Source organism: Triticum aestivum, chromosome 6A (genome assembly GCF_018294505.1).
Source record: "Triticum aestivum cultivar Chinese Spring chromosome 6A, IWGSC CS RefSeq v2.1, whole genome shotgun sequence".
Taxonomy (NCBI): domain Eukaryota; kingdom Viridiplantae; phylum Streptophyta; class Magnoliopsida; order Poales; family Poaceae; genus Triticum; species Triticum aestivum.
Genome location: NC_057809.1, coordinates 427,692,170 through 427,703,286, shown reverse-complemented (window position 1 = coordinate 427,703,286; position 11,117 = coordinate 427,692,170). Strand labels below are relative to the sequence as shown.

The 11,117-nt window shown below is 49.9% G+C and overlaps 1 protein-coding gene across 1 annotated transcript; it reads right to left on the bottom strand.

The window, feature by feature from the left end:
- Positions 1 to 5,840: 5,840 nt before the first annotated feature.
- LOC123127745 (long-chain-alcohol oxidase FAO2) lies at positions 5,841 to 9,842 on the bottom strand. Its single transcript, XM_044547562.1, has 3 exons — positions 9,523 to 9,842; positions 9,135 to 9,407; positions 5,841 to 7,727 (listed from the first exon to the last, which is right to left on the bottom strand). Exons 1-3 carry the CDS (start codon positions 9,754 to 9,756, stop codon positions 5,949 to 5,951), a joined length of 2,286 nt encoding a protein of 761 aa, XP_044403497.1. The 5' UTR covers positions 9,757 to 9,842; the 3' UTR covers positions 5,841 to 5,948.
- Between the last annotated feature and the right edge of the window lie 1,275 nt (positions 9,843 to 11,117).

Genomic DNA, 11,117 nt, shown 5'->3' with positions numbered 1-11,117 from the left:
TCAAGAGAAGAAACCCAAGTCTGGACCTAAACCTGAAACTGAGTGCTTCTACTGCAAGCAGACTGGTCACTGGAAGCGGAACTGCCCCAAGTATTTGGCGGATAAGAAGGATGGCAAGGTGAACAAAGGTATATGTGATATACATGTTATTGATGTGTACCTTACCAATGCTCGCAGTAGCACCTGGGTATTTGATACTGGTTCTGTTGCTAATATTTGCAACTCGAAACATGGACTACAGAATAAGCAGGCACTGGCAAAGGACGAGGTGATGATGCGCGTGGGAAACGGTTCCAAAGTCGATGTGATCGCAGTCGGCACGCTACCTCTACATCTACCTTCGGGATTAATATTAGACCTAAATAATTGTTATTTGGTGCCAGCGTTGAGCATGAACATTATATCTGGATCTTGTTTAATGCGAGACGGTTATTCATTTAAATCAGAGAATAATGGTTGTTCTATTTATATGAGTAATATCTTTTATGGTCATGCACCCTTGAAGAGTGGTCTATTCTTATTGAATCTCGATAGTAGTAATACACATATTCATAATGTTGAAACCAAAAGATGCAGAGTTGATAATGAAAGTGCAACTTATTTGTGGCACTGTCGTTTAGGTCATATCGGTATAAAGCGCATGAAGAAACTCCATGCTGATGGACTTTTGGAACCACTTGATTATGCATCACTTGGTACTTGCGAACCGTGCCTCTTGGGCAAGATGACTAAAACACCGTTCTCCGGTACTATGGAGAGAGCAACAGATTTGTTGGAAATCATACATACCGATGTATGTGGCCCGATGAATATTGAGGTTCGTGGCGGATATCGTTATTTTCTCACCTTCACAGATGATTTAAGCAGATATGGGTATATTTACTTAATAAAACATAAGTCTGAAACATTTGAAAAGTTCAAAGAATTTCAGAGTGAAGTTGAAAATCATCGTAACAAGAAAATAAAATTTCTACGATCTGATCGTGGAGGAGAATATTTGAGTTACGAGTTTGGTGTACATTTGAAAAACTGTGGAATAGTTTCGCAACTCACGCCACCCGGAACACCACAGCGTAATGGTGTGTCCGAACGTCGTAATCGTACTTTACTAGATATGGTGCGATCTATGATGTCTCTTACTGATTTACCGCTATCATTTTGGGGATATGCTTTAGAGACGGCCGCATTCACATTAAATAGGGCACCATCAAAATCCGTTGAGACGACGCCTTATGAACTGTGGTTTGGCAAGAAACCAAAGTTGTCGTTTCTTAAAGTTTGGGGCTGCGATGCTTATGTGAAAAAACTTCAACCTGATAAGCTCGAACCCAAATCGGAGAAATGTGTCTTCATAGGATACCCAAAGGAAACTGTTGGGTACACCTTCTATCACAGATCCGAAGGCAAAACATTCGTTGCTAAGAATGGATCATTTCTAGAGAAGGAGTTTCTCTCGAAAGAAGTGAGTGGGAGGAAAGTAGAACTTGACGAGGTAACTGTACCTGCTCCCTTACTGGAAAGTAGTTCATCACAGAAAACTGTTTCAGTGACACCTACACCAGTTAGTGAGGAAGCCAATGATAATGATCATGAAACTTCAGATCAAGATACTACTGAACTTCGTAGATCAACCAGAGTAAGATCCGCACCAGAGTGGTACGGTAATCCTGTTCTGGAGGTCATGCTACTAGATCATGATGAACCTATGAACTATGAAGAAGCAATGATGAGCCCAGATTCCGCAAAGTGGCTAGAAGCCATGAAATCTGAGATGGGATCCATGTATGAGAACAAAGTATGGACTTTGGTTGACTTGCCCGATGATCGGCAAGCGATTGAGAATAAATGGATCTTTAAGAAGAAGACTGACGCTGATGGTAATGTTACTGTCTACAAAGCTTGACTTGTCGCAAAAGGTTTTCGGCAAGTTCAAGGAATTGACTACGATGAGACCTTCTCACCCGTAGCGATGCTTAAGTCCGTCCGAATCATGTTAGCAATTGCCGCATTTTATGATTATGAAATTTGGCAAATGGATGTCAAAACTGCATTCCGGAATGGATTTCTGGAAGAAGAGTTGTATATGATGCAACCAGAAGGTTTTGTCGATCCAAAGGGAGCTAACAAAGTGTGCAAGCTCCAGCGATCCATTTATGGACTGGTGCAAGCCTCTCGGAGTTGGAATAAACGTTTTGATAGTGTGATCAAAGCATTTGGTTTTATACAGACTTTTGGAGAAGCCTGTATTTACAAGAAAGTGAGTGGGAGCTCTGTAGCATTTCTAATATTATATGTGGATGACATATTACTGATTGGAAATGATATAGAATTTCTGGATAGCATAAAGGGATACTTGAATAAAAGTTTTTCAATGAAAGACCTCGGTGAAGCTGCTTACATATTAGGCATTAAGATCTATAGAGACAGATCAAGACGCTTAATTGGACTTTCACAGAGCACATACCTTGACAATTTTTTTGAAGAAATTCAAAATGGATCAAGCAAAGAAAGGGTTCTTGCCTGTGTTACAAGGTGTGAAATTGAGTAAGACTCAAAGCCCGACCACTGCAGAAGATAGAGAGAATATGAAAGATGTTCCCTATGCATCAGCCATAGGCTCTATCATGTATGCAATGCTGTGTACCAGACCTGATGTGTGCCTTGCTATAAGTTTAGCAGGGAGGTACCAAAGTAATCCAGGAATGGATCACTGGACAGCGGTCAAGAACATCCTGAAATACCTGAAAAGGACTAAGGATATGTTTCTCGTATATGGAAGTGACAAAGAGCTCATCGTAAAAGGTTACGTTGATGCAAGCTTTGACACTGATCCGGACGATTCTAAATCGCAAACCGGATACGTGTTTACATTAAACGGTGGAGCTGTCAGTTGGTGCAGTTCTAAACAAAGCGTCGTAGCGGGATCTACATGTGAAGCGGAATACATAGCTGCTTCGGAAGCAGCAAATGAAGGAGTCTGGATGAAGGAGTTCATATCCGATCTAGGTGTCATACCTAGTGCATCGGGTCCAATGAAATTTTTTTGTGACAATACTGGTGCAATTGCCTTGGCAAAGGAATCCAGATTTCACAAAAGGACCAAACACATCAAGAGACGCTTCAACTCCATCCGGGATCTAGTCCAGGTGGGAGACATAGAGATTTGCAAGATACATACGGATCTGAATATTGCAGACCCGTTGACTAAGCCTCTTCCACGAGCAAAACATGATCAGCACCAAAGCTCCATGGGTGTTAGATTCATTACAGTGTAATCTAGATTATTGACTCTAGTGCAAGTGGGAGACTGAAGGAAATATGCCCTAGAGGCAATAATAAAGTTATTATTTATTTCCTTATAATCATGATAAATGTTTATTATTCATGCTAGAATTGTATTTTCCGGAAACATAATACATGTGTGAATACATAGACAAACAGAGTGTCACTAGTATGCCTCTACTTGACTAGCTCGTTAATCAAAGATGGTTATGTTTCCTAACCATGAACAATGAGTTGTTATTTGATTAACGAGGTCACATCATTAGTAGAATGATCTGATTGACATGACCCATTCAATTAGCTTAGCACCCGATCGTTTAGTATGTTGCTATTGCTTTCTTCATGACTTATACATGTTCCTATGACTATGAGATTATGCAACTCCCGTTTGCCGGAGGAACACTTTGGGTACTACCAAACGTCACAACATAACTGGGTGATTATAAAGGAGTACTACAGGTGTCTCCAATGGTCGATGTTGGGTTGGCGTATTTCGAGATTAGGATTTGTCACTCCGATTGTCGGAGAGGTATCTCTGGGCCCTCTCGGTAATACACATCACATAAGCCTTGCAAGCATCACAACTAATATGTTAGTTGTGAGATGATGTATTACGGAACGAGTAAAGAGACTTGCCAGTAACGAGATTGAACTAGGTATTGGATACCGACGATCGAATCTCGGGCAAGTAACATACCGATGACAAAGGGAACAACGTATGTTGTTATGCGGTCTGACCGATAAAGATCTTCGTAGAATATGTAGGAGCCAATATGGGCATCTAGGTCCCGCTATTGGTTATTGACCAGAGACATGTCTCGGTCATGTCTACATTGTTCTCGAACCCGTAGGGTCCGCACGCTTAAGGTTACGATGACAGTTATATTACGAGTTTATGCATTTTGATGTACCGAAGGTTGTTCGGAGTCCCGGATGTGATCACGGACAGGACGAGGAGTCTCGAAATGGTCGAGACGTAAAGATTGATATATTGGAAGCCTATGTTTGGACATCGGAAGTGTTCCGGGTGAAATCGGGATTTTTACCGGGTTACCGGGAGGTTACCGGAACCCCCCGGGAGCCATATGGGCCTTCATGGGCCTTAGTGGAAAGGAGAAAGGGGCAGCCCAAGGTGGCTGCGCCTCTTCCCCCTCCCCTAGTCCTATTAGGACTAGGAGAAGGTGGCCGGCCCCCCTCTCTCCCTTCCCCTCCGAGGAATCCTAGTTGGACTAGGATTGGAGGAGGAATCCTACTCCCAGAGGGAGTAGGACTCTCCTGCGCCTCCCTCTTTGGCCGGCCAGCCTCCCCTCCTCTCCTCCTTTATATACGGAGGCAGGGGCACCTCTAAACACACAAGTTGACACAAGTTGATCCACGTGATCAATTCCTTAGCCGTGTGCGGTGCCCCCTGCCACCATATTCCTCGATAATACTGTAGCGGAGTTTAGGCGAAGCCCTGCTGCTGTAGTTCATCAAGATCGTCACCACGCCGTCGTGCTGACGGAACTCTTCCCCGACACTTTGCTGGATCGGAGTCCGGGGATCGTCATCGAGCTGAACGTGTGCTCGAACTCGGAGGTGCCGTAGTTTCGGTGCTTGATCGGTTGGATCGTGAAGACGTACGACTACTTCCTCTACGTCGTGTCATCGCTTCCGCAGTCGGTCTGCGTAGGGTACGTAGACAACACTCTCCTCTCGTTGCTATGCATCACATGATCCTGTGTGCGCGTAGGAAAATTTTTAAAATTACTACGAAACCCAACAGAGTGGGGGAGGGGGCCCAGCCAAGCGGCTGGATAAGTCACAGTGCAGCGCCCGAGCGCTAGGCGCTGCACATTAAACGTGTGGCGCCTAGCTCCTAGGCGCTGCACTGCTGGGTGCGGGCCCAGGGGCTGCCACGGTGGACTAGCGTGCAACCCCCCCTCGAGGTAGGCACTGCACCATTGGGTGTGGCGCCTGCGTGGCGGGCGCTACACAAAAAGTCATCGACGTGAAATAGTTTCACGGACAGTTCATTCTGCGAATTGATTTCGTCTCGAGGTCAAAATTGTCAAATTTGCCTCCAGGAACCATCTTGCTATAATGTACCCACCGAAAAAAAAACATTTCACTACAAAATTGTCGAGCGAGCTGTGGCACTGCGCTAACTTGTGCACCATTCATACATTTTTAGGGCATAAAAACGATTAATGCAATTTCACCCCATGTTTTTCCCCGCGGAGAAGAAAAATGACTCGAATGAATGTGCAATGCCAATTGTTCGCCATCACTCCCTCTGTACTAAAAAAGAAAGCTTGAAAGTTTTGTCCGAAATCAAATGCTGTAAAGTTTGATTAGAAAAAAAAATCAACAACCACAACGCCTAAATATGCATAATAAATATTTTATTGCATTAAATGATACTTTTTTTACACCGCAGAAAAATGATAGTATTTTGACATTGTAGTTGTTGAAATATTTTTATGAACTTACATAGTAAAATATTTGCACCATCTGATTTCAATCAAAATGTATAGATCTTCTTTTCAAGCATGAAATCAGTACTGCACAGACCAATATGAGCACGCAGCACTTCGTAATCTCAACCATATGTCCATACTGATCCGCAACGTTCTTGTATCACAAACAAGACCCAAACTTATTCCGCGTACGTGCCGCAACTATTATTAATCTGTGGAGTGGTTTCTCCCGGAGGACGGGTCGCGTTTCAGCTGCTCCGCGATGCCGGTGGCGAGGCAGTAGGCCACGGACTGTATGGTGATCATGGGGTTGACGCCCACCGCGCTGGGCAGGACGCTGCCGTCGCACACGTACAGCCGCTCCGCCTCCCAGCTCTCGCCGCGCGCGTCCACGGCGCCGTCCCCGGCCGTCGCGCCCATCCTGCAGCTGCCCATCTGGTGCGCCGTGCAGCACAGGCTCCAGTTCTCGCTCTTGGACTGCGGCCCGCGCACCCCGGTCACGCCGTCCAGGAACTCCTCCACCTCCTCCTCCGTCGCGCCCTTGCACCTCAGCCTCTGCCCGTCGCTCCGGTGCGTGCCCACCTCCGTCGCGCCGGCCGCCACCAGGATGCGCAGCGCCCTCCGCAGCCCCTCGCGCTGGTTCTCCCTGTCCACCGGGTCCAGGTGGTACGCGATCCGCCGCTCGCCGTGCACCGTCCCCGACCCGCGGTCCCTCACCAGGGAGAAGATGTGCACCGTCCGCCCGTAGTTGAGCATCCGCTCCTTCATGTCGCGCCCGGACACCCAGGGGAACTGCGTCCCCGCGGCGGCCACGCCCATCAGCGGCGTCTCCAGGATGGCCCGGTGCGGCAGCCCGTCGCCGCCGGCAGCCTCCACCTTGTGCAGGGACGTGATGATGCCGCCCTCGTACATCTTGCCCTTCAGCTCCGGCATCTTGCCCGGCGGGAAGTAGCCCCACGCCATGGCGGTCGGGTGGAGGTGGAGGTTCTTGCCGATGTGCGGGTTCTTGAGCCCGCTGCCGCGCAGCAGCACCGGCGTGAGGAGGGAGCCGCCCGCTGCGACGGTCACCTTGGCGCGCACCTCCAGCTTCCTCGTGATCGCCGGGTTGGAGCTGGTAGCCACCACACCGACACACCGCTTCCCCCTCGCACCGGCCGCGTCAGTGAACAGCAGCTTCTCCGCCTTGCAACCCGTCAGGATCACGGCGCCGCGGGCCACCGCGTCGACCAGCCACGTCGTGTCCGTGCCGCGCTTGTCCCCGGTGCGGCAGCCGTACCCGCAGCTGCCGCAGTAGTGGCCCTCCGACGAGTTCCTCGCCACCGGCTCGACCTTGTACCCCAGCTTCTCGCACCCCTTGCGCAGGACCTTGTTCTGGAGCCCCTCCTCCTTGCAGCCCGACGTCACGCCAAGCCGCTTGAACACCGCGTCCATCGCGGCGGCGTACTCTGACTTGTCGAACAGCGGCAGGCCGTGCGCGGCCGCCCACTCCTTGCGCACGCTGTCGGGTGTCTTGATGCAGGCCGACCAGTTGACGGCTGAGCCGCCGCCGACCGTGGAGCCGGCCAGGAGGAGCCCGCTGCCGCTGATCGTGCTCACGAACCCGCCGTACTCGTAGAGCTGGCTCATCGACGGGCCCTCGATGGACGTGTAGTCCCTGGCCGTGAAGTAGTTCCCCTTCTCGATGACCACCACCTTGTGGCCGGCCCCTGCGAGCACCGCGGCGGCCACGCCCCCGCCGCAGCCGGAGCCGACGATGACGACATCGCACTCGATCCTGCACACGTTACGCGACGCGTCCTCGGTCACCGCGAGGCCCTTTTCGGCGAGGCTAGTCGGGAGGGACGCGTCCGTCTGGTGGATGGTCTCGACCACGCCGTCGTCGAGTGGCCGCTTGGTGTTTGCTTGTTCCTCTTGCTCCGTAGCCTCGTCCGTTGCCGGGCTGTAGCCGATTGCTCGCCAGTGAGGATTCTCCGAGTTCTCGTCGGTCTGCGGGAAATGAAACACCATCGTCACAGCTGTTTGCTGTTAGGGCATGTACAATGGTTGAAAAGATAGTCTTATCTTAAGTCTTGCATGTAATTTAAAGATGACAAAAAAGTATGTCCACAATGAGTTATATCTTAGCCTTATCTTTAATAACTAGCAACTCCTTAAAATTAAAATATGGTGAGACAAATTGTGCTAAGAGATCATCTTTTGTCTTATCTTAAATAAGAGAAGATAAGCCTTTTCTTACGAGTTCTCTCTCCTCCATCTCATTATTTATCTCATTATTTATTCTATGTGGCATTTCTAAGATAGCATCATTGTACATGCCCTCATTTTCAACTCAACAAATCCACTGCATTGCCGGAGCTGGTTCCTGTCATTTTCAACTTAAAATCTATTTTCGTTCTCAAAAAAATAATCTATTTCTAGCACGCTACCTAAATTCGGGCCCAATTGGTGTCGTCGGAGAAGGTGAAGAATTAGTGAGATTGTTCGGAAGTCGCAGCCAAGACATTTTGGGAAAAAATTGGGAAAAACCCAACAAGAAATTAAGTGTGCCTGTGCCATAAGGGCATGTACAATGGTTGATAAGATAGTCTTATCTTAAGTCTTGCATGTGATCTAGAGATGATAATTTTTTTGGTCTACAATGGGTCATCTCTTAGCTTTATCTTCAATAACTAGCAATTCCTAAAAATATGGTGAGACATATTGTGCTAAGATATCACCTCTTGTCTTCTCTTAAATAAGATAAGACAAGCTTTTTCTTATGAGTTCTCTCTCCTCCACCTCATCATCTATCCTACATGGCACTACTAAGATAGCACCATTGTACATGCCCTAAGGTCTCCAACCACTAATAAATTCTAAAAACGGGGACACGTCTCACTCTCTTGGATTGTCCATACAGTAATAACCAACGGCCAGCGGTGCACACCATGATCGGCATGGTCCATCGACGCATCACCATCAGGAGCGCTGCGGCGGTGATTCGCAGGGCCTGGGATCCGTCGCGCTGTAAGCCCACAATTCACACGTTCGGCCCAAGGAGTAAAACGATTACTGACGAACCACCCGATGTTCACAAAGAGCATGTGGCCTTTCGTCAGACTATCATGAAAGCCGTGGTACACTGGCTGCTAAACAGCGTGCATGCATGCGTCCATTATTGCACCGTGCCGCGCGCGCGCAGAGGCGCCATGGCCAACAGGCAACAGCAAGATCGTACGCTATACTTCCACCACAAATATAGTCGTATACTCGTATATAAGCTGCCGCCTGCCGATGCAATGCACGCGAGAAGCTTAGCTAATGTTTTCATTTGCAAACTGTACATGAAGTCGTACCGGGTGTGGCAAATGGTTAAGACATACTACTGCTACAAAAGTAGGCGCGCGTGCTTACCCAGGAGTAGAAGACGTAGAGGCAGAAGACCTTGACGAGGAGGAAGAAGAGGCGCAGAGGCGGGAGCATGGTCTCCCGGCTCCACCGGCGCAGCGCGTCCTCCCGCCGGTCCACCGGCATCTCCGCGAACCGCTGCACGAACGGGGAGCTCCACGACAGGCACCGGGCGCCGCACAGCGCGAGCGTCCCCAGCCGCGTGCCCAGCAGCCACAGCACCGTCCGCACCAGCGTCAGCGCCTCCCGGAGACACATTGCCGACATCAGCTGCGCCACCTGAGCGCGCGTGTACGCACAGAGTCAGCCGCCGGTTGGTAGCAAAACGCAGGTCGTCAAGACAGGTCGTCGTATCGTAGCTAGTCGCAGGTATATGTGTGTGTGTGCTACTAACCTCGTCCGGAACGGGCGGGTCGGCGGCGGATGCGAGGAAGAAGTCCCGGACGGCCTTGTCAGCGGCCAGGTGGTGGGCGTCGGGCGGCAGCGACGGGACCAGCGCGCCGCAGACGGCGGTGAGCGACATCATCTGGGTGGCGGAGAAGCCGTGCGTGTAGGGCTCCGTCCTCGCGCCTCCTCCCCGCAGGAGGGGGTGGCCCTGCCTTCCTCTCTGCTTCTTGTCCTCTTCCATGGCGCCTGGCCTTTCTGATGTCCTCAAAGCACAGGGGTGTAGTGGAGCGTGGGTGGGTGGGTAGCGGCGAGCTGCGAGACAAGCGGAGTGTGGAGGTACCGAGGCTTTAACATTGGACGATGATGGATGGGCGGCAGCGTCCGCTGCTTTCCGGGCCCCGCGGAACGCGGAAGGATTGCGAGATTTCAGAACCATCCAGCCACAGCATTTTATTTTACTGCCTGATCATCTCATCTGTTAACTGAACCGGAGGTGCAGAGTAACAGTCTGAACTGAACTGAATCTAGAACGGTGCACAGCTCATCGGCTGGGACGGCTTACGTGCCGCGGCACGGCAGCCTGCTGTGTCCTCGCACGGCCGGCGCAACGGCTCAACCGCGCGCGTGTTCTGTCCCCTCGGCGGGCTGGATGCTGCGAGCTGCAACCACGGAATTGTGGCCGTGTGCCATTTTGCTTGGAGATTCTGGAGGAGGCGGACGGATGCTCGGCGCACCGCGCACGTACGTTGCAACAGCAAAAACGGAGAGTCCCGATCCAATTGACTTCTTACCGACCTTAGAGCATCTCTAGCAGATCTCTCGTATCGCAAACCTTTAAAGCGGGGTATAAGGACCGTGAAAAACGTGTTTTAAAGGCTGGCGTGGGCTGCGACGAAACAGATTCCGCAAAGCCAAACGGTAAAATAGAATATTCACACATCCGGCCTTACGGGGTCTGTTCCGCCGCAGCCCACCTGAGCCCCCAAAACGAAAAAACAAAATGGACAATTTGACAGCAATTCCGATAAATGGCTACAAATTTAAACAATCAAACATAGTTTGCGCGAAAATTAAACATAGTTTCATCCATGACTCAGAAGAACCTCATGCAAAAACCACTGCCATCTCCATGACCGGCATCATCACTCTACACCACCATCACCGGTGTAATCCATGACCATCATCACCATAATCACTATCCATCACCGGCATCGAAGCCACCACCCGTCGCGGCTTGCTTCCTTCTCTCCAAGATCTCCCTCGCAGTATCGTGCCATTCTTTGGTGAGGTCGTCCATGTCATTGTCATTCATCATCATGATCTTGTTCTCCTCTTGAAGAAGCTTAGCCAAGGCCTTGTTCTCCTCGGCAAGGGCTCATCTCTCCTCAATGGCGACCTTGCGCAACCCCTCTTCCTTGAGTAAATGCCACTTTTCTTGCTTCTCTTGCGCCTACTTGTCGGCCAACTCCTTCTTTGCCTCCAATGTCTTGGCCACCATCAACGCATTTGATTGCACCATGTGTTAGGAACCCAGCAGTATATCTCTCGATCCATTACACTAGCTCACGAATTCGAGTCTCAAGTAGCGATTATAGTATCGGG